Raw genomic sequence first — 25,127 nt, 5'->3', positions numbered from 1 at the left:
AAGAAACGCGCGCGTGTGTTCCTCTTTTGTGAGGTGCGCGGCTGCGAAATCTAGGGCGAAAACCGTGTTCCTGATACCTTGTATTATTTAGGGCACGCGCGGCAATCTTACGAGCCCACCCGATCTGGTCGGTTGGTGCATTGCGCTGAAATTGCGCACAGTAAAAAGAATGTAAAAGAATCGCATGCTCCGCCTACCGTTACCGCACCGCGCATTCATCCCTAGCCGCCCTGTCTCGCTTACTCCTCTGTCCCTACCTCCGCATCCTCTTTCGTGCACCCTCTTCCCCTCCCCCTCCCCCTCCCAACAGCTCACACAGGTAGCACCTGCATGCGTATAAATAGTGCAGTAACGGCATGGCACATTTATGGAGACGTGCGCGGAGGGTGTTTCGACCGCGACCTATTTTATCTTCAACCCTATCGCATCCGATGGAATGTATAATTCCGCCTGCGTGTAACAAACCGGCTTTAAACTTTCTCAACCGTACTCGGCCAGGTATCACGCCGCATTGTTTTCATCCTCGTGCCTCACTCCGTTTTCGAGTAGACGATTTTCACAGTAATTATGAACATTGTATAATATTACATTGTGGAGTTCCGCTGGTCATAACCTAAGCTTCTTTATTGCGAAATTACAAAATTGCACATAATTATTGCGATAGCAAAGTATACCTTGAAAAAGAAGTGTACAGATAAAAAGACTTGGATAGTTATAGTTAATACTGATAATAAATCAAAGCAATAATGAGCCGCGGAAATTAAAATGTGACGCAAATAACCGGGTAGTATTTCACGTTACAGATGACATTTTTTTCTATTTTTTTAGAGAAAAATGAAATTGATTGATGAACAGTTAAAAGTTCTTAAATTTATAAACTCTTTTTGACAGCAAGTGAGTCTCGTGCATTAAATCGCGCAAGTTTTCAAGTCGACAACCTCGAGGTATACGTAAAGGTGAAGCACTTCCCTCACACCTGCTCTGCAGGAATCTATTTTTAGAGTGACGCTGCGGTCTCGGACTTGACTTTTAAGATAAGACTTTTTGTCCGACGACTTGCATCGCGCTCGATTAAACTTCTGCGATTGGATCGTCGCGTGGCCGTTCGCTTTTTGCGCCCCCGTAAGCGGCGGCGACGATCGCATGATTCAGTGCCCAGCCGGATCGATATACTGCCCTCATCAAGTCCAAACGTTACCCCCCGAGCGCCGTTGCTTGTCTTTACGCTACATCGATCTTACAATTAACGGTGAAATTTATCAGTGAACGCGAAATTGAGACCGCAAATGGTACGCCTGTTCGGCGCACATTTTGCCGATCATAAATTATATTATCCGCGCGAAGAGGGCGAAGGATCCTCTATATTTCTAAGACATAAGAAACGAATTGTCATTTATCGAAACTTTTATCGGAAATGAATCGTTCATCCGCTCCACATCTGTCATATCTATATCGATAAGTTTGCGATTTCTTATTACCTAACTCTATTTACGTCTGTTCGTCTATTCCTATTCTGTCTGTTATTATTACATTTTCGCGAATATCTCTGACAAACACACGATACGTGAATAAGAGCTCTTTCTGCGAGCTCCCTTATGCGTGCTTCTATGCTTTATAGAATTGTGGATGTAACTTGGATCATATAACTCTTATCGCATTGGAAATGTATGCACCGATAAATACCTCTCAATGAAACTTATGCATAAAACATTTTTTATAGGTACCACGTTGGAAAGAACTTTTGCGCTCATGTAGATAACAGAATCATTTTCAATTATTTTATGTGCTTTAGCAGTTTTCGCGCAAATGCAGCTTTAACGTATACTTCAGTTCTATTCATCACACAGATTAGACTCGATTAAAAAACATTTTGCATCGAGTCTATGTGTTACCCTAAGTACAAGTTTACTTCTTTTTATGCTTTATTTCTAATTTTACTGCGTCAGTCTTAGGCGTCTGGTTTATTTTTAGCCTGTTATTAGCTATTATTAAATGTATTACTCACACACTTACAATTAGTTATGTATAGTTGTCCCAGCTGAGATACTATATTATGCACGTTTCTCGCTGCCGAGTCAGTTATAATCCCATAAGGCTTAAAATAGTTATCTATTATAGGCATTCTTTTTATCTTTAACGTTAAAAATTAATTCTTATCAACATATTCTCCTCAAAAGTATAACGATAATAATAGTAACGTTATTATTTCTCTTACCCAATTACACGCATATAACACAAAAGATTACAAAGATTTCTGTTTTTTAAATATCATAATTAAAGTGAATCTTCTTTCATTTTCACACAATTACGTTTTTATACAAGAATATATCGTAATATAAAATAATATAATTTAGTAAAGAATAATTATATTTTTTTTGTTTTTAAGTTCAACGTAAAATTAACGTGTAATAATGTAGGAGAAAGTTGCCAAAATCGTATTATTTAAAATATTTTATGTTACATTTTGGTACTAATTTATACCCGAATTAAAATTGGAAATTGTAATTTAATATTTTAAGACACCTACTATTATACGTTTAACCTTTTTTCTAAATCGTACCCACACATTAGGCTGATTAGGCAATTCTTTCTATAACGCTATAACACTTTAAATTACAAATAATAAGCAAAAAACTCGCGGTAAGAATTCTCTATATCTTAATAAAAAGCCTCAGTCTTTGCTAAAGATTTTGCATCACAAAAGGCCCTAATAAACCAACTAAAAGAAATTTTGTTGATATATTCAAAACAATTATACACGTTGCCAATGTACTGTGAATACACATTATCCATTTCTTTATTTTGATAAATATTTCTCGAGTAATTTCTTCTTCTGGATGCAAATAAAAAAACGTATCAGACTTAAATGTCCGCGGAGAAGCAATAGTTCCACTCCGATGAATGTGAGCACGAGGTGAGCAGCTTAGAATTAAGGATTGGTAGACTCGCTTTCCCTCAAGTCGGATAATAAAATCGATAAAATATTACCTCCGCTGGCAATACATAAAAACTCCAACACTAATCTAAAAATATTACAGCGGATACACCCTCGTGGTCATATCGCAGGCAAAAAGGTATTAAAGGCTTAGCGGCGCGAGAGCGCGGCTCTACATCAATAATAAAAATTAAAAATTTACAATCGGTTATAATTTAGAATCGCGCGGCATTCGGATTCAGTTAAAGTGCGATATGATTTGCGTGATATTCATATTCATAGCATGGAGCATCCGGATAAAGAAATAAAAATGCATTGTCATGTTGAATATAAATATGATATATATAAGAGGAAATAGAAAAATAAAATATACAGTGCGTTCGCGAAATTCTTCCAGGGTTTCGGATCAAGAACGCGCGGTTTTTTAATAATTTAAACCAGACATATGAAGGGTTCCGACAGAAATAAAAATACAATATTAAGTTAAAGATAAAAGATAACAGAAAATACAAACATAAAATACCCAACGTTCGCAAAGTTCTTCCGGGGTTTCGGGTCAAGAATGTAGCACTTGACAACTTTGACTAGATACATGCACTTTGACTTGTGGTAAAACTCTCGAAGTTTTTATATCCTACACTTCGAACGTGTGTGTGTGTGTGTGTGTGTGAACATCTTGGTTAGCACGAAGAATGTTCTTTTTTACATTTTCTCCATGTGTCTGAAGAGTATGAATATTCGCACTAATTCGTGATAAAAAATCGCTTTTTTAAAATATCAATTTTTATAACTGACGATTAAAACAATATTCTTAACATAATTATATATAAAAAGATCTAATAGAACATGTAAATATATATGATAAAATGTGACATCCATGTGATATAATATACGCGTTTGTTTGGCTTTGTTTAAATTTTCGGTAAAATACATTTTTCGAACAAATCGTAATTAATGTTGTTTTTTAAAATGTTCTCTTTGAGAGAATCAATCCAGCTTTTTTTGTGGATCAGATATATTGTAAACGAGGAATAAATAATCTTATAAATATGCATAAATAACGTTACATTAATTAAAACTTCACTCTTTTAGTTAATTATTAAAATTAAGCTTTACTTTTTTAATAATGTATTTCCATTTCTGTGTTTGTCCGGATAATGTTTACAAAATAAATTAAAGTTTTCTCTCTAAAAATGCCAAATAGGATTTTACATATTTAACTACATATCTGTGAGTCAGGATTGTATTGACACGCCGTACTTGTTTATTTTTAATTCAATTTTTTATAGAAATGTGAAATACAATAGAAATTGGTTTCAAAATTTAACAATTTTAATAGTTTTATCAAAACCTTTTTATTTAGATTTGACGCAAGAATAGTTCTAGTAAAAAATTTGACTTGGAAATAAACAGTTTCTATTTTGTCTCAACCATGAGTCTGGATCTAAAGGAAATTTTACTGCGGAGTTTGTTATACATATGGAGCATCAAGCTTATCATAGGCATAAGCGATCAGCCGTTTGTAGCGATTGAACCGAAAAATCATTTACTTTATCGCGAGTTTTTTTTTAGTCGAGCTGTTCCGCGAGATCGATCATCGGACGCTCGCGTTCTATGTTCAAGCCGGATTTACACGGTTGATGATCATCCCGGATGAATCATTCAAAGCAACCGCGTCGGAAGAATGCCTTCTCTTTTAAAAGTAACGCTAAACGTGAACCAAAAACCAACATTGTTGTTTAATTTCTTCAAATAAAATATTTCTGATGATTTACGGTGTAAATATGAAATATTCAGCAATCGTTCGCAAGAAAATATAAAATATATGAATAAAACAAAAGCGTGATACAAATGTAAATATTGTTAATGACTAACTACATTAGTGATTAATAATTAGTTGTTTTATTGGCATATGTTTTCCTATATTGTAAACCTTATAAATCATAATTTTATGTAACATAGGGGAAGATACTCTAAATAAAATAAAACAAGAAAGTTTAAATTTTTGTTTGTAAGAAAGGCTTGAAAAGAATATTCCAGGATATTTCAGGAGCTGTTTATACAATAATTGCATATGATTGTTCACAAATATGGTGTTCTGTTTGTATATATGATTATTTAGAGATTTTCTTCATTCTTTTAAAACATTGATATCCATCTTAAATCAACCATTTAAAATCGAAATCTTTACTTTCGCTATATATCACTTTTCATATTTTTCCCTTGATAAAATAAGATTTTTAATCTCTGATTAAAAATGAGGTAAATTCACGTAAATTCACATGCAGGGTACGCGTAAGTGATTTACACGATGAGCTAGCATCGTTTTGACGGGGCGATAAGCGCAGTTGCTCCGTTTTGACGATGATCCGAGGACATTTCGCGATTTCCATATACATGGGATAGTGAGTTCTCTTTTTGCTCTCTCCAGAATTTTTAATCTCAGCGGGATACGTGGCTGCAAAAAGTTTGGGGCGAACGATTCTGATAACAGCAGTTTTTCCGCCGGACTTGCAAACGGGCTGCGACGATATTTTTATGAGTAGTTCGTTTTGAATTGAGTCCGTCTACGTCGAAGAGAATAATACTCGTTCTCTTCACGCTTCGCGTTTGACAAGAAATACTTGCGAATAAAGATAATTTGACGTATTAAAAAAAAATTCAGTTACTCCCTATTCTATAAAAAATTTATATAAAATATCTTGCTTAAAAATAAATGCAATATTTCATTGTAATGTGAATACGTTTTCTGTATATACGAATACATATTTATTCTTTTTTTTTAATTACGTCGTTTTATTAATTCTTTTAGATTTTTAAATCTTTAATTGGTTTTAAATATGTTAATATTATTTCTATCGTACAAATTTATAGACAAAGTCAATTTTATTTTTCAATAATTTTTAAAAGTTATGTTTTGAATTTTTAATGAAATTGATATGGCAACGATAGGTATTGAATATTTCGAAAGAAAAGACACAGGTCTATATAAAGTCGGAGCCAGCACAGCGGCACTTATTAAAACATTCATTATTAAAAATTAAAACATTATTCATTCGTGTTCGTTTGCGCTCGCTTTATCTGAATCCGGCTTAAATACTGCAGTAGGATTATAAAATTCACATGCGACTACTTAATGACATTCAAAATTCACGAAAGGCATGAAGTTTGTCGAATCGAAAGATAAAAATGCGTCAGATAAAAATGAATACGTAATTAATATTTCGAGATATTCGAAATAAATAGAATTATTGCAATCTTTTATAACATCACGCTTGATCGATTAATATTTACATTAATAATGATAATTGTTTTCGTTCCTTTGTCCCGATTAGAACATTCGCAAGTTTTCTGTAAACATACATCAGAAATTTGAAGCAACAGTCAAACCGTCAAGCAAAAACTTGTTTGTTAAGTTAGAAGTTATAGATGTCATATACAAAGTGTTATTATTGAGGCATCTGTAGAACCGTTTAGATATACAAGATTGATCGCGAAAATTCCTAAAAGAAATTTCTCTCAGAAATTTTTTAGTCTAAAAGATCGAACAATCCATCGAAATTGAAGCTGCGCGGATTTTGAGGTAACTTGATAAGGGAATATACACTCTCGAGATGCATTCTACTCCTCTTACTACTCCGACAGGGCTGTCTTCGGCGCGGCATTAATGCCTGATCGTGTCCGATGCATAATGCTTTAGCTCTCCAAACTGTGTTCGCAACATCCCGGTAATTTGACCACAGTTTATGCTAAATACACACAGCGGCATTTGCGACCACATTTGAGCGACGTACATACACGAATGCACTACATAATATATCGAACAATATAGTACGCGGATTGATACAAAGATAATGCGAGATTTTTTTGGAATACGGATGATAATGTTTCAATATCGTTGTATTTACAATTCTGCATTGCCGTTCTACAAACAAAAATTAGCGATTTTCTGGTAATTTATCAATCATATTCATAATATAAATATTTATTTAATGATATAAAGACATAATATAAAAATAATCGCACGTGATGACTCATATTCTTTAAAATCATTTTTACCGTTAAAATCATATCAAAGAGGAATATTAGAAAAATCTTGATCTCGACCGAAGTTTTCTGATTGCCAGTGTTCAATTGATAATAATTATAGCATTAGATAAAGAGAGATCTTTGCTTTTCAGATTTTACTTCTACATATATGTTTATAAATATTTTAGACAATTTTTAGATACAGTTGTGATTGTCATTTTCATTTTCATCCACGTTTATTTCAGCGGATTTCTTTATTATTTAAGCAATTGCAAATCATGCAATCATTTATTTCATGATTTAAAAATTGTTTTATCTTTCTCGCCATCCAAATCGGTATACAATTTATTGACATTAACACTAAACATTATCAAATATACTGAATAATTGAAAATTAAATAATTGAAAATTTTTGTGCTTACTCACGATGCTATATTCAATTTTTTAGCGACGTTAAACAAATATTTATCCCCAAGACAAAATACACGAATTTGTTTTACGAAGATTGGAAGCAAAACGAATAATATAATTTTTTCTTCGCACCGCATGTAATTTCAAATTTTTAATTGAATTTAAATTGAAAACTATGTTAAATTAAAATTACATTGAAATTACATTAAAGAAAGTTGTCTAGAAAATCAATTATTAACATAAGCACAAATGTACGAAGTCATAAATATGATGTAATAAAATACTAATATGATAAGCTAATATGATAAAACATAAATAATTGAATTTTAATGAAAATATTACATCTACCAAATTATAAAGTCCTCGAAATATCCAATAAAATCCTCGTTCTAGTATCGATAAAATAGCGCTTATAAATATTTCGAAACGCGGTATAGCTTGAAAAATATATAGGAAAAGATATGTCAACGCACAGCAAACGAGCAGACAATGCAAAAGACCCATTTTCACTGTTCTTTGAATTACTTTAATCCACTAGTGATCTACTAGTGACGTCTAACCAAGTTCGAACTGAGAGAGATTATGAAGAGATTCTGGAAACGTTAAGGTAACAAGTCAACACGAATGACTTTGCTCCGACACAAAACAAATGCTCAATGCCAATATAACGGTTACACGGGTGATATGCTAAAGGTATAAAACGAATATTTTTAAATAATTTGCAAATTGACTATAATTTGGGAGATAAATAAGTTGATGCGATTTTTATGTATTGGGTGCCGTGAAATAGTTACACCTCTGAAAGTTGGTACAAATACGTATCACCAAATATATTAATAATTCAAGATTTCTATGCTTACCATTATCTGTTAAAATCTTGAGATTTATTGAAGTCGATTGATAGAGTCGAGCGATGTATTCAAAATTACATGTATCTAGAATCTCATTTAATTTCGAACCATCGATTCTTGTTAAGATACTTCGTACTCTCTTGCACTCGTAATACAACGTTCAATGTTTTAGCGATGTTAAACATATATTTATCACAAGACGAAATATATGAATTTGTTTTACGAAGATCGGAAGCGAAACGAATAATATAATTTTTTTCTCACACCGTGTGTAATTTCAAATTTAAATTTAAAACTATGTTAAATTAAAATTATACTGAAATTACATTAACGAAAGTTGCGTGGAATATTAATTATTAGTTAACGCATTATTATTTAACGTACGATGTAATGAAATGATGAGAAATACTGTAAGATATATTAAATTCGTTAAGCTTATTAATATACGAAACACTTCATATGCAAGCAAAATATAAAGTCTATTAAAATATGTTTCCAATATCGAGAAAATAATGCTTGCGAATATAAATTCTTTGAACGGAAACATATCTGCTTCAAAAATATATGGGAAAAAATATGTCCACGCACAGTAAACGAGTATACAGCATGTCAAATTCTTCATTTTCACTGTCCTTTGAATTACTTTAATCCACTAGTGACTCGACGTCTAACCAAGTTCGAACTGAGAGAGATTCTGATATGAAGAGGTTCTGGAAACGCGTTAAGATAACAAGTCAACACGAATGACTTTGCTCCGACACAAAACAAGTTTTCAATGTGAATCTAATGAACGATTACACGGATGATACTAAAGGTAAATAAAACGAACATTTTCAAATAATTTGAAAAACGACTATAATTTGGGAGATAAATAAGTTGATGCGAATTTTGTATATTGCGTACCGTTATAGCTACATCTTTGAGAGTCGGTACAAATACGTATCACAAAATATATCTGTTAATGATTTAAAATTTCTGTTCTCACCATCATTATCTGCTAAAAACTTGAGGTTTATCGAAGTCCATTGACAAAATCGGGCGATGCATCGACAATTAAATAATCAGATACAGAATTTCGCTTAACTTCAATCCATCGATCCTTGTTAAAATACTTCGTGCTATCTTACACTTGTGATGCGATATTCAACGTTAATGGCATTACATGAATATTTCCAGACGAAATATTTAATTTGTTTTGCAAAGATTGGAACCGGGTAATTTCTGGTCACGCGTGTATCGGAATTTAAATTTAAAATTATCTTAAATTAAAACTAATTGTACTAAAATTATATTGAAAGAGAGTAACACGTTCATATGAATATTTAAATGAAAAGATGAGAAAATGTTAAAATAATTAACTCGAAAAGATGCATTGGTCCATGTCGACATATTTTTTCTACAATTTTACAAATTCTACAAATACTACATTGCTATGATATATATACTGCCACTAATATATTTATCGATACAAATATTAGTATTGCCGTTAAATATGCGTATGTGATCAGTTTTGCTCCAATTATAAAGTAACATAATAAAATAGCATAATAATATAAAAATAAATATATACATATAACCAAAGGAAACACTATGCTAACGAATGCCGCGTTTCGTATATTTTCCCGATCCATTTTTATATCACTGTCTTTTGAATTATTTTAATCTGCTGATGACCCGATGTCTAATGAAACACGAACTGAAAACACTGATGTCAGACTGAGGACACGACTCACGGCGTTTTTCTCTAGAGATTCTGATGCTTTTGCCCGCTGCCCGGCGTATGGTGGAGGTAACGCATGCGTACACGGCTCCTTCCTTGTGTGAGTTACCACTACACACCTGACAGCGGGCAAAAGCATCAGGGTTGGCATCTCTAAGGAAAAACGCCGTGTCCTCAGTCAAGCATCACTGACTGAAAGAGAATATAAAGAGCTGGAAACGTTAAGATAACAAGTCAATACGAATGACTTTGTTTTGACACAAATTTTTGATGAGAAACACGAACGAGATTTCAGGTTACAGGTAACGAGCTTTTGTAAGTAATTTGAAAATTTATTATAACTTTGGGGATATAAATAAGCGAATAAGCATCTATTTAACAAATCTGTGTATTGCGCGCCGTAATAGCTACATCTCTGAAAGTCGGTACAAATACTGCGCATTATTAAATATGTATTAATAATTTCTGAACTCACCGTTATATGCTAAAATCTCGAGGTTTATTGAAGTCCATTGACAGAATCGAACGATGTATCCAAAATTGAATGTCTCCAGAATCTCATTTAATTTCGATTTATCGTTCTTTGTCAAGACATTTCTAGCTCTCTTGCTCTCGTGATATAACATTCAATGTTTTAGCGATATTAAACAAATATTTATTTCAAGACGAATATGATTCACAAAGATTGGAAGCGAAACAAACAATTTTTTTCACACGCGTGTAATTTCAAATTTAAATTAAAACTGTGTTAAATTAAATTTATACTGAAATTACATTAAAGAAAGTAGCGTGAAATATTAATTATTATTTGACGCATTCAAATCGTTCAACCTATAATGTAATGAAATAACAAGAATTATACAAACATTTATTATATTCGTTAAGCGTCTTAATTCAATTATTACTTGGTACACCAAAGCACAAAGTCTTTCATAATATACTTCCACTGTCGCGAAAATCATGGATACGAATAGATATTCTTTCAAGCGCGGACTTATATATATCATATTTGGAAGAATATATGGCAAAAGATACACCGACACCCAATAAACGAGCATAAATTCCACCAAAATAACAGCTTTCATTTTCAATGTCTTTCGAATTACTTTATTCCACTAGTGACTCGACGTCTAACCAAGTTCGAACTGCGAGAGATTATGAAGAGATTCTGGAAACGTTAAGGTAACAAGTCAACACGAATGACTTTGCTCCGACACAAAACAAATGCTCAATGCGAATATAATGAATACACGGTTACACGGATGAAGTTTCAAACTAAAGGTATAAAACGAGCATTTTCAAATAATTTGAAAATTTACTATAATTTGGGAGATAAGTAAGTTGATGCGAATACTACGTTTTATCAAATATATTGTAAAGTAAAGTAAACAATTTGATATTTCTGTATTCAGCATTATGCATTGGATATTCGATATCGAGGTTTTATTGACAGAATCCGGTGATGCATTTAAAATTGCATGTATCCGGAATCTCACGCGATATTTAATTACGATCCATTGATCCTCGTCACGGCACTTCACTGCGTGCTTACACTCCCAATGCTCAGTATTTTAATGTTATTAATATAATATTTCTCAATGTTAAATATATAAAATATTTGAATATTTTATTAACATCTGAGCAAATTAAAATTTTTGTTGCATATGTGTACCTATTATTGCAAATCTCGTTCTCATCTTGAATTATGACTGTCAAAGTTTTTTAATTATTAAGTTATTGTCATTATTATGCAATTTAGTTAATATATAATTTTTAACGTAATAGGCAACCTCTAAATCCATATCTTATTAAATAATCATCAAGTATCGCTAGCTGGTCAATGTAACCATCGCGTCGATGTGTGGCATTTATAGCGACATAAGTCTGCTTGTCCGATTTGGTTTTCGTTTTCCCGAAGGGTGTCATCGACGTTGTCCGACGAAGTCATTCAAACCGACTTGACCGCGCGCAGTGACGCGTTTCCGGCGGAAACGCATGGATTATTTATCTGGAACGAGTGCCAAATAACACTACGTGTTCGACGTTGACCTGGTTGCTTGACTGGTCAGTCACTGGTCGGTCGGTTGGCTGGTGCACGTGTTGCTCATGCGGAGCAGTCAGGGAGAGGATCGATATTAGTCGGTGCAGCGCGCAAACACGCCGGTTCCCGCTGGCGACAATTGCCGCGTTCGCCAGTCCACGTTCAAAGTCTGCGAGTAGACTTCAAGAATAAAAAAGAACCGGAAACGATGGCGAAGAAGAGGAAATGAACAGCTCAACATTTCGGAAATTGTCCGGCACGAATTCAAATCGGCTACACAGTTTCGACACCAGATCCGAGAGCTATCGACACCAGATGGTTGAACGAGGACAGACTGGTGGATAGAGTGTGAATGAGAGAACGAAAGAGAGGGGCATACGGAAAAGCGTGCGGAAAACGCTTTTCCGCTGGTCGCCGCACACGTTATTTCCATCGTTTTAATTATTCGGCTGATAAAATCAATCGAGGACAAATTTGCAATGCTATTAACGTATAGGTATGTAGGGTATCCCGAAATCATTAGCCAGAATCAGACCTTAATTTTAAAAATAAATTATCGATCGAGTTAGTTTACACATATTAATACTTGTAGGCAAAACCCGTGAAAATGAACATCCAATATTTGCGGATGAAAAAAAAATAAAAAATATGTCGTGTGCAGTTGAAGAAGGCTTATATGTACTAATTATTGTATATCATGAAGATAAAAATAAGATATAAGATACAGATTAATATAACAACATGATTTCATATAGTTCGCGAATATATGCTTCACGCGATTTCAGTTCCTGTCCTTTTGATGTTTTTTCACAAAAATATATTTCATACAGCAAGAAATTTGATAATAATAGCTTCACGAATATTTAGAAAAGAATCACACGATATACCTATTTAGTTATAATTTAAACAAGGATCGCGGCTAATCTAATGGATTAGCTCCGGTCAATTCCCGATCCTGTATGATGCTGATTAATAACATTTTATCTCTCTAAATTGTGCTCGGAGCGTACTCGTAATTTGACCGCAGTTTATGCTAAATACGTTCAGGCACCGCGATGCGTATGTTTTGCGACCGCCACGAATGTACGTGATGCATTCGGGCGATGCTTACAAATTCGCTACATAATGCCGAGCGACACAGCGTGCGGATTACTAAAATAGAAATACAAATAAAAATAGCGCGCGATCGTCCTAAATGCGAACGATAATGCTGCGATAATTGGCAGCAATTGCGCCAATGTTTTTGTGTCATCTATACGGAGAAAAATTTACGATTTTTAAAATCTGCGATATTCAATTGTTTAATAATACCGAAACAATCGCGTATAACTCATTTTTAAAATGGTTTTTGCCAGTTGCAAAACAGACGGAAAAATCTCAATCGCAGTCATTCAAACGTTTCAAATATTTAAAATATCCGTGTAGTTTTATAAAAAGGAATTTCCTTTCGTTCAACGAATGAAATGTTTCTAAAATGGATTACTAAATTTATAATTTATTATAACCAATATTAGACACACGAGGGTTCCATATCAAATATCAAATTATATTATATAATACTCTAAGTATGAACATCCCGTTTATAAAACAAAAGACTTCTTTCTTCGTACATCGCTTCTATGCGTTTATCAGCTTTTCAGGGAATCTTTGGAATTTTTAGATACAAACGTGCGATTTTCATTCACGTTTATCTCGGCGGATTTCTTTATTATTTGGGCACCAATTAAATTTGCAACGAAATTTGAAAAATGTTGAAGGCGAAAGCAAAGTATACAATCGCTAATTTAACGATATAATAATTGTTATATATTTTCGCAACGCGCAATTCACTAATATCATAAAAACCACACTAGCGTTACTAAATACAAATAAATAACTTGAAATTTCTATACTAACCACAGTATCTTGCTGAAATCTCTCGAGAGTCTCCAAGGTCCATTGATGCATCCAAAATTACAAGTATCCAGCATCTCATACAATACTCCAATTTTATCCATCAACTTTCGTCAAAAAACTTTACGTACAGTTGTCACACGATATTCAATAGGTCAGCAACCTTAAACAAATATTTATCTTGTCAGTCTGTGTGATACACTACGTGTATCACGAATTTGAATATAAAACTATACTATGCAAAAGTATGACTACATTGAAACTATTAAAAGAGAGTAGTATAAAAATATGAAATGCTCAAAACATTATAATATAAAATAACCTTTAAATTATGTCAATAGACTTCGGAATCATTCGTCTCAATCTTCGTCGCATTTTTCTATATAGTTTTTTCTATATAGTTTTTCTATATAGTTTTCAATTAAAACCATTCAGAGTAAAACATTAGCACTATTGGCAGGAGCACTAATACTACATACCATCCAAAATGCACGGCTAAAGTACTATTGTACATTGTTATACGCATAAGTATAGCAAGTAGCACAAGAAAGCGTATGGTTGGTAACATTTTAATTTTTTTGAGCTTAGATTCGCTACTGATCAGCCTTGTAAACGTCTAATAATTCGAATTGAGAGAAATTGATGAGTGATCCTGGGAAACTTTGATTTTGTTCTGTGGATACCAAATAATACAGATTTATGAAATGTAATTGAAGATTGTTACATAAACGATACTTCAGGCTTAAGATATTATCTTGTTGTCATGCAACGAGCAAATAATTTGAAAATTGGCTATAATTTTGCGTAAAAATGAACTCATTTATTTTGTACATTACGTACCGAAATAGTTATATCTTAGATAATTGATACTGCGAATTCTATGTATTATCCAGTACACTATAAATAATTTGAAATTGTTATATCAACCATTACGCGCTAAATTCTTTCGAGACTTTCTGAAGTCCATTCAAACAACGCATACAAAATTACAAGTATCCTGCACTTCACTTATTGTTAGTACTCTGTCTTGATCAATCAACTCTCATCAGAGGTCTTCACGCACATTTGCACTCGCGACATAACGTTTCGTCATTTCAACGTTTTACCGGCATTAAACAAATATTTATATCGAATTAAAATACATGAATTTGCAAATTTAGCAATGATTAAAAGTGAGAAGAAGATGTTAGTTTCTGTCACACATTACATATATCAAAAATTTTTAACTATACGAAATTAAGATATAAATTATACTAAAAGCATAAACGTTTAAAATATTGTATAACAGTCAATTTTCATCACATCCATTTAATCACGTTTTCAATCACATAGTGGAACGAAAGGCCCATATCATTAACAGTACTTGTATATACAATATATACATACAAAACTGCTCGTCTAAAACATAATTACACATCACGAGCATAATTATAACCAGTAGCACACAAAAGTTTATATAATCGTCCACAGCATTTTGATATCACTGTCTTCTATATCTTGAATTCACTACTGACTAAACTTGCGAACGTCTAACAGAATTTAAATTGAGAAAGATCGTGAAGAGTCCCTTGAAATGACTTTGTTTCATGGACACAAAACAAAACAGATGTATAATAAAAATAACTAACACGATTGGTATCAAAACAATATTTCAAACTAAAAGTATTCTCTCTAGCAGGCAACGAACATTTGCAAATAATTTGAGAATCAACTACAATTTGGGGGATAAATAAGCTAATAAGCATTTATTTAACAAATTTGTGTATTGCGTGCAGAGAGATTGCATCCTGACAGTCAGTCTTGCGAATATTACCAAATATGTCGTAAATAATTTAAAATTTCTATACTAACCACTATGAGCTAAATTCTCTCGAGATTCCGAAGTCTATTAAATAAAAGCGATGCATACAAAATCACAAGTATCCGGCATTCCACGCAATACTCCATTTTGATCATCAACTCTCGTCAGAGGACTTCACGCATACTTGCACTCGCGACATGATATTTAACGTTTCAGTAGCGTTAAACGGATTTATTTATTTCGAGTTAAAATACACAAATTTGTTTAATAGCGATTAAAAGAAACGGAAACGGAAATTACGAATTTAAAACGATATAATGCATTAATTTTGATCATATTTCTTAAACTATGACTATGAGTCTTCGATTATTATTCCAGAATTGCAAGAATGCATAGAAGCACTCTGCAAATATTATATATGCGAATAAAATAAAAAGTAATAAACTGTTTAGTTTATTGCTTTCTAGCACAATACGCGCAAATTTAATGCATAATAAAAGTATATGTAATATAACTATAACTAAGTAAATTGTAAGTTTTTGTATTCTATTCATTTTGATATTACTGCGTTTCTTGTTTCTTAAATTACTTGAACTCGCTACCGATCCACCTCGCAACAGAATTTCCACTGAGAGAGTCCAACGAAATCTTAGAAATCACCTTATTCCATGAGCACAAAACGTAAACAGATTTATTATGAAAATATAACTAACACAGCTGTTACACAAATAATGTGTTTTATATAACTTATGTTTCTAGCAAATATTATTTGTTAGAAACGTAAATTGTATATGTAAAAAATTTTAAAGTCTAAGTGTATGTATAATTTGGAATGTAAGATATAAATTAATATTTGCTTAATTTTGTATATTTTGTGCCGAGATAAACGCGCATCACGATGGAAACATGTGAAATATAAAAATTCTAGTTAAGCTTATTTTCTCGAAACTTTTCCAACACCTTGAGTTTGAACGCCGCATATCAAGTCTTAAATAAGTTCGCACCCGCAAAACGAGGTGGTTAATCGGTTTGCGAAAGTTTCAGTAAAAGCCCTAAAAACGGTTATCGATCCCTGTTATTTGTGTTTTAGAGAGAATTTTCCGCTCACACACCGATCGTATTGGGACGGATAGCAAGAGGTGTCGATAAACTGTTTTGCTGAGTTAACGAAGATTAATTAATCGAGAAGGAAACGTTACACTTAAGCTTGGTTTGCGTCTTACAATCTTGATTTATGTTTAGATCAATTGAAAGAGCGAAAACGAATTAATTACGTTTACTAATGCAGTTTTGTTATAGAATAATCATTATATTTTTTCTATTTTATCTGGGGGGAGAGTATATTTAAAGACATATATATAATTAAATATACGTATTTCTTTCGTAAGAAAGAAATGTTCTTGCCATCATTTCAACTTTGTAATATTTATTTTATATTAGCAAGTGTACGTTACCTTAGTTCTCGATCGTATTCGAATAATTAGTTAAAATAAAGAATAAATATAAAACAAGCGTCATTGTGTGTAATTGTATTGTTTGACCGTGAGGTAAATTTTTTTTTTAATTAAGTCATCAATTACATAGTTTATTTCAATTTTTACTTATTCGGTATTCTTCATCGAATGAATCCAAAATCTTTCATTTCTCATTATTCGTAAATTATCAAATCCATGATTTATAATAAATATTTAATTTAAAAAATTATGAATTTGTACCACGACTCGCAAACGTCTAATGGGATTCCACTTTGAAGAATTCGCGAAAAGATCTTGGAGATATGGGGATATTATGATAGATACAGATCAACACGAATGACTTTGCTCCGCAAATTTTCAAAACATGCTTGTTGTGGAAGTATAACTGACGATTGTTAACGAATATTTCAGGAAAATAAAGCGGATATTTTATTATAAATTATTAAAAATTATTTAAAAACCTAATACACGAAATATAATTAAAATAAAAAACATTCGTCTAACAAATTTGTTTATTTCGTACCAACATAAAGATGTGCTAATATAGAAATATGTTAAGCATAAAGATGTGATGCATTCCACTTGTCGAGCGTAACTCTTTTAGTCGGAGCTTTTAACATCGATAGAATATTTAATGTCTAAAGAAAATATCGATCGATATTCGATACGAACATTTTACGTTCAGTATTTTATTGAACGTTCATTAAACGTCAACCAAAACGCATAATAATTCTCTCATTAGAGATATTTACAGTTCTAAGACGCTCACAATTTTAATCATCTTTTATCATAATAAATTGAATATATATTATTACATAAACAGGTAACTTTCGTATACTCTTATCGCCTTTTCCGGAGAAATGAGAAAAATGTTCCAAAAATATCCAATTTGTCGTTGAATTTCTTTAGTGTTTAAGTAGTTGAGTAATGCGACAAAATTTCAAAAAATTTTGAAAAATGCAAACTATCCAATATAATCATGAATTAAAAAATTTAAAGCTAAAAGTTAGTAAAAGTAAAAATAGGTAAAAGCTTTATCTTCTTCGCAATAAGAGCCAATGCGCGATTCACGGGATACGAATATTATGAATACTACACACATATATTATCAAATATTACATGAATAACTTTCTCACCATTATTTTCACTATTACGTGTTAAAGTTTCTCTGTCGAAATAATTCGACATCCGTTGGTAACATCGGGCGACGCGTCCAAAACTGCGTTCAGAATCTTACGTAGTAAAATATTCATTTTTGATCCTTGATTTTCGTCACGTAACTTTACACACACTTATGCTTGGGACACATTTAATAGTTAATAATCTATCCTGAGTCGAAATGTTCTTTAGCGCGGAGTGAAAATAAAGCGATTACTGGCCAAGTTGTATCGCATAGCACGTATCACGAAATTTTTAATTTAAAACTAATTTAATTAAATTAGTACTTGAGAGTGTATTGCAACTCTTTTGGATGAGAATTGCATCTCCAACAATTATAAGATAAAGCATCCAAAAAAGACCAAGCAAAAAAGAGTAAGCGAAAGAACAATAAGATACGACAAAAAATAATGTGTCAATCTTTTTTGCTGCACCCAAAGAAGGAATCTCGCAACATCCTCCAAATTTATAACTTCCAGTGGGTACAAGAGTGTAAACAGAAGTATCACATTAAAGAATGTCTCAAATTTATCTTTGTCAAGCTTATCAGAAAATATATATGAAATTACATTTGATATTAATGTAAGCACTAATATTTTCATTTTAATATATATCTTAAACCACTTTAACCAGAACCTGTTATTGATACGACTCGCAAACGTCTAATGGGATTTCACTTTAGGGAATTCGCGAAAGAGTCTTGGGGACATTACAATAGATACAAATCAGTAAACGACTTTTTTCTCCGCAAATTCAAAACATACTTGTTGTGGAAATATAACTGACGATTGGTACGATATTTCAGGAAATATAAAGTCTTTTATTTTATTATAGATTATTAAATTGTTTATAAGCCGAGTATACGTTGCAATATAATGAAGATAAAAATATTCACTTAAATTTATTTTGTGCCGAAACAGAGATATATCGATATAGAAATATGCTAAGCATAAAAATGTAACGCATTCCACTTTTTGAGCGTAACTCTTTTAGTCGAAGCTTAAGATCGATAGTAGAATATTTAATATCTAAAGAAAAGTATCGATACTTTGAACATTTTACGTTCAGTACCTTAATGAATGTTCATTAAACGTGAAACAAAAAAAGCAACAAAATAATTCTCTTATTACAGATATTTACAGTTCTAAGACACTCTAACAATTTTAATCATCTTTTGTCATAATTAGTTGAATATTATTACGTGAGCATACTACTTTCGTATATTCTTTTCGTTTTTCGGAGAAATGAGAAGAATATTTCAAACGTCCAATTTTTCGTGTGCGAGAAACATAAGTTTCTCAAGCTGTTTCGAGAAAGATGGAAATGAGCGGCGTAATACCTATTTAGATACAATCTGAACACAGATACCAGCCTAATCTAATACGGTAGATAGGTTAATGGCTGATTACACCGGGCACGATTAATGCAAGGTCGAGTAAAGGATTAAAGGCGCTAGACCGAGCAATCAACAGTTACCCTTTATATGCACACACACATACAACTGTCTCTCTCCGTCGTATATGACAATATCTATATAATTATGATCCAAAAGTACTAGCGATATAGATGCTTTGCTATACATATTTTTGTGAGAAGCAAAGAAGGGAAGTCTCAAATCCTTATTATGTGTTGGATATTTTTTGATCTATCAATGTATAATATAAACCTTCTCAACTATATTTTTTATTATTTTTATTCGCAAATTTACTATTCTTAAAGGAGCTACATTTTAAAGAGCCGATAAATATAATTTAGAGACGAATTGTTTAAAATTGTATCTTTTACACTATGTCTTGAATGACTTATATAACCAATTAATTTGTTTTGGCAAAAAGTTGAGTATAACTGTGGGTGTCTTGAACATCGAACTATAGCTTTAAATATTAATTTTCAAATTAGTATCAAATGAGAGATATGACATAAAATATCTTAAGTAGTCTGTGATTTTAGCAGCTCTCCTTTACACGATAAGTTATTTAATCGAAAATTTAATGATCTAATAATTGTATTATTCTTTTCTTCTTACAACGCACATTTTATTAACTCCGTAAATATTACACATCAAATGCACCATAAATAACTTGAAATTTATACTAACTGTTACGCTCTGATAAGTTTCTTGATGCTTTCCGAAATCCATTGATAGTAACGATGCATCCAAAACTGCATATATCCAGCATCTCCCACAACATTCAGTTGTGGTCCATCAACCTTCGTCCAAGTATATCGCATACCCTTGCACTCACGACGAGATGTGTCATGTTTCATTTATCTCAAGTGGAAATACACGAATTCTAATTTGTATTTTACTTTTTATCTTTCAATAATTAGCAAACGATTGATTGTTCATCTTTTCGACAGTTTCACGACAAATTTGATGTATTACATTATCTTTATTCTCCATTATGTTTAAAAAAAGCTAACTAAAGAAAATTATCAAATCATTGATTTGTAATAATCAGTATTGAGTAGGCCTGTATATTTACATTATATCATACAAGTTTGCGATTTGCCGACGGCGTAGAGCTGTGTCATTAGGCATTTGAATTCAAATCATTTTGACAAATTTAAAATTACATTGAAAACGTAAGAGAGTAATATAAATACAGAATATTTGAAATATTTTACAAGTACATAGTAACGTTTAAAATGATGCGATCGAATCGATCTTTGTCATATTTTTCTAAACATGTTAAAATACATACGTAATATTAGTATGCTAGTATTAATAATAGCATTAGTATCAAAAGTACTATTAACATCAATAAAACCACTAAAAAGGCTAAACAGAAATTTGGTAATGCTACCACATGACGTACAATTATAGCTATCGTTAAAAGTAATCCGATATTTAGGTCCCACATTTTAATGTTTCGTGTAGCTTGATTTACTCGAACTAGCTAAGCTAACATGACTCTAACGACTAACGAGAGATTCCAATTGTGAGAGTTCGCGAAGGGACTTTCGAAATGTTATGATAAACACGATAAGTTGACACGAACGACTTAGCTTCGCTCTGTCGAAGATTTGTGATGGAAATATAACTGACAGTTGTTACCACGAAGCTAGAAATATAAAACCGGTATTTTAATTTATGAAATAGCTTAAAAGTCGATGATACATCGAGATATGATTGAGATAAAAAAGATTCGCTTGATAAATTTGTTTATTTCGTGCCGAAATAGAAACATATCGACGCAGAAACGTACCAAGATCGATATTTTATCGAGGAAATGATTAACAAATCAGTACTTTTGTACGGAAAATATAATCGGACAGAAAATAATCTTTCCGCCCGCGCCGGCTTTAAAACCATCCCGCGGACCATCCACTGGATTGGTACCTCGCCGACGGTTATCTGAATCCTGAAGCGACTTATTAATAATTACGCGTTGACCTACTGCCGTTTTTGGAGTCTGCGCTGTTTTAGTACGTTGCTTAAGCATTACATTCAACGAATGAGGTGAAACGTTGTGTTACAATTCGTCGAATATGGATAAAAAATGTAAATTCTCCTTTTCATAATAGAATTTATAATTAGTTTCAATTAATTTTAAAGACAGTTTACTAGACAGCTCCAGATTGCTTAAAAAATTTACTTGTACATCTCCCTATTTTATTTTTGAACTGAAATCAGGGTAGTGGTATCCAAATAGAGGGTGTATCGAAAAAAATAATTATCAATCACAAAATATATCAATATTTTCTACATGAATGTAAAATCTTCTTTTTGACGGATTAAAATCTAATCGTAGAGTTATTGAGCACTGCAGAAATTTCTGGCAGTTATATTTCCATCACAAGTAAAATTTATATAATTTTTATTTAACAAGTGAAGTTTAATTTGAAATAAGAGAATACATACGTAAAACGTATCTAGTAAATTAACGACCTGATAAATCAGATAAATTAATCTCTTGAATAAGGACGTTGACGAGTCGGGAATCTTTATTAAGAATGGAGAAGAATTGTTAAACTTTTACCAAAGAAATCTATTTCAGTAAAGTGGAGAAAATCTCTCTAAACGTTGCTTTAATGCTTCGATTTGTAAAATCTGTTTTGTGTGACGACATTACGAAGGTATTCAACATTGAAAATTATCTTGGCGGATTAGCGCAACGAAAATGATTATAAACAATAACAAGATTATGCAACAGAGCGAAATGTTTATAATTTGTAATCTGTAACAATATCTGCATGTATATGATATCACGTATGCTGTCTGAGAATCAGGATATCGCGGTAATCTATTTTAAATCTCCTTCCATCCCGATCCGTATTCAGATTCGGAAATTTATCGACAATAAGACAATAAGAGCTCGTTTATTCTTGTGTTTCAGACGTTCTGCGTGGTATCCAAGAGGTTCCGCAAGAACTATATTCATAGATTTACGGCGACCAACAGTTGGTTCATATTCTCCCCGTGGAATCCTATTCGGCGGTGCTGTATCTTCCTAAGTACGAATCAGTACTTCGATTACGTGGTCATGGCTACTATCCTTCTTAACTGCGTCTTCCTGGCCATGACCGAAACCGTCGAGGAAGCCGAGTAAGTATAGACTGGTGCCTCATGCTTATGCATGCAGTAGCAGCGACTAGTCGATCATTAATAATTAGCCACTGAAACTGTGCTTACTTGTGTTGCCGTTATAAAATAAAATAATCATACTTCTCTAAAAATAACGGTCGCAATGCCATTTATAGTCATTATAAAATATATTAAACAGAATTAAAAAATTTAGCAACGCATAATTTCGAATCGATTGTGTTAGCAAAAATTTATTTAGAATACATTTTTCGTTTTATTTCTCAATTTTTAATATTAAATATTTTGGTTACTAATAATTATTATCAATATATATCATAATATCATCATTAACATATTTAATAAATAAAATCATAAAATATTAATGTATCGCATAATTTATACAAGACTATATATTATTAAAAATTTAGTATAGCAAAATCCGCTTTAAAAATTCGGTAAAGAAAGTTGTAAAGAAAAAATGTTTTATTTCCAGGTGCTTGTAAAACCAATTGAAGATTAAAACCTTTAATATTTCGCGATTTTGTTAAGGAAAATTCGTCTTTGTATTGGGCATAGAATCTGTTTAATCCTTTTATATTTTAAAATATAAGGCAACTCCGCATTCGAATTAATTATTAATTTGCTAATTAATCATGTCTACAGGTAATATCTGCGGAATAATAAGAGTCTGATATTGTCATTTCGCGGGAAAGGCATTCTTTATTAATACTGCAGTCGTAATATTGTTTTCTTTGTTCTCTTGTTCCTTTATTCATTCATATAAGTGTGCGAAGATATGATAAATGTGCATTAGAACGTTCTAAAGACAATTCAGAAACAAAGGCAAGTAATTACCAGCGGTCGCGTTACGTAAAATACTTTCTCAGAAAGCACACGAACGTAAATGTGCATGTTCTTACGATTTTGACAGCCACTGTAGCTTTGTTCTCGAGATTTTAAAAAATCCGGAAAGCTATAAAATTGTTTGCCAATCAAAAATCGAATTCCGAGCCCTCCGCTTTCGGTGCAAAGACACGATTATATTTTTTTCATTTGCATTTTTTTAATCGCATTTTGGAAACCGCTCGCTTTCAGAATCAATCAAAGTTGCCGACTTCTCAATTCGAATATTGTTCCGGCATCGAACTTATTGTCCCGCAATCCGCACGAAACGTTCGTCGGAAGCATCGCCACAATTCGCTCTTTTCGCAAATCATCGTGAACGCTCTCGCAACGAAACGCTTCGTTCAAACGAACACGTGATCGTGACCAGTATACACGGTGTTTATGTTTCATCGAAAGACAAAAGAGGCACCGGTGCTTCGCCTTGTTTTGGACCACGTTAACGGTCGAAGATGTATTCGTTCGCTTCGATCGACTAACGGCCGGCTGATTCGTCCTCCAGCTTTCGTTCGAGACGGTCGCCGTACTAGCCGCTTGCCGACTTTTTTGGAGCCGGAAAAAATATGTTTCGGCTATAGTACTCGCGAATTTTATCGAATATTGGTTATTATTTGTACACTTTTTCTACTTAATATTTTTTATCACAGTTATATAATAACGATTGGAAGAGCAGCAAATTTCTGATTCGATTGCAGGTCACTAATTAACTCGAGCACGCATCTCTTATCTCTTGTTTTCGAATTTTGTGATCGATCTGTTTACTACAAGTCAATCACTAATAATCTCGCCCATTTTATTCTGTTTTTAATGCTATTATTTTTGTTCAATTCCAGAGAGTACAAAATATAGTACTGCGTGGCTCTCGTTATCACGCGAAGCAGAAAAAATTAAAAATGATCGAAATAAATCACCATTAAAGTGATCTAATAAGCTATTCTTCCGAAATGGTGCATAACTATTAAAAGAAATTATACTAGAGTTGTAAATATTATAGCCGAGATCAAATCTTTCCGACGCGCTGATTTCTTTGGGCAGACGTCAGATCGTAAAGTAAATCCATAAAAACTTTTTAATATCCGCATTATAAACGTTTAGTGGAGTTAATATCTTCAGACATTGTTTTATTGCAGTCTCTGAACTATAAGACTGATTTAATGGAGTCGATACCTTTCTTTTTTCTCTTCTCTCATACACCAATATTATTTTCTTTATAATTCTTTAAATATTTTTACAATTTCTTTAAATATTTGAAGAAATATCTGTTTTATTTCTTTAATAAACAAGTATCTTTTATTGAGATTTACTTTTATTGAGTGATTCCGTTACAAAAAGCACAATTCGTTTGCCTTGCCCCACTATCTTGAAATTTATCTTGAAATTTA

General features: G+C 32.4%; 2 protein-coding genes across 4 annotated transcripts in view; one reads left to right on the top strand and one right to left on the bottom strand.

Moving 5' to 3' along the window:
• Pyd (zonula occludens-like protein polychaetoid) overlaps positions 1-13,974 on the bottom strand; it is an 84,003-nt gene extending 70,029 nt beyond the window's left edge. Inside the window, exon 1 of the mRNA XM_071706524.1 lies at positions 13,884-13,974. Coding sequence (XP_071562625.1) covers positions 13,884-13,934 — 51 coding nt within the window. The 5' untranslated portion in view covers positions 13,935-13,974. The remainder of the gene's footprint in view (positions 1-13,883) is intronic.
• LOC139772665 (sodium channel protein 60E) overlaps positions 1-25,127 on the top strand; it is a 97,253-nt gene that overhangs the window by 35,602 nt on the left and 36,524 nt on the right. For all 3 annotated transcript variants that reach the window (XM_071706519.1, XM_071706522.1, XM_071706520.1), the window contains exon 2: positions 22,655-22,863. In XM_071706519.1, the coding sequence (XP_071562620.1) occupies positions 22,655-22,863 (209 nt within the window). The remainder of the gene's footprint in view (positions 1-22,654; positions 22,864-25,127) is intronic.

This window comes from Temnothorax nylanderi, unplaced genomic scaffold (assembly GCF_030848795.1).
Source record: "Temnothorax nylanderi isolate EJ_2023f unplaced genomic scaffold, tnyl_v1.0 TNYL_tig0052_pilon, whole genome shotgun sequence".
Taxonomy (NCBI): Eukaryota; Metazoa; Arthropoda; class Insecta; order Hymenoptera; family Formicidae; genus Temnothorax; species Temnothorax nylanderi.
This window is presented reverse-complemented; position numbering and strand designations above follow the sequence as displayed.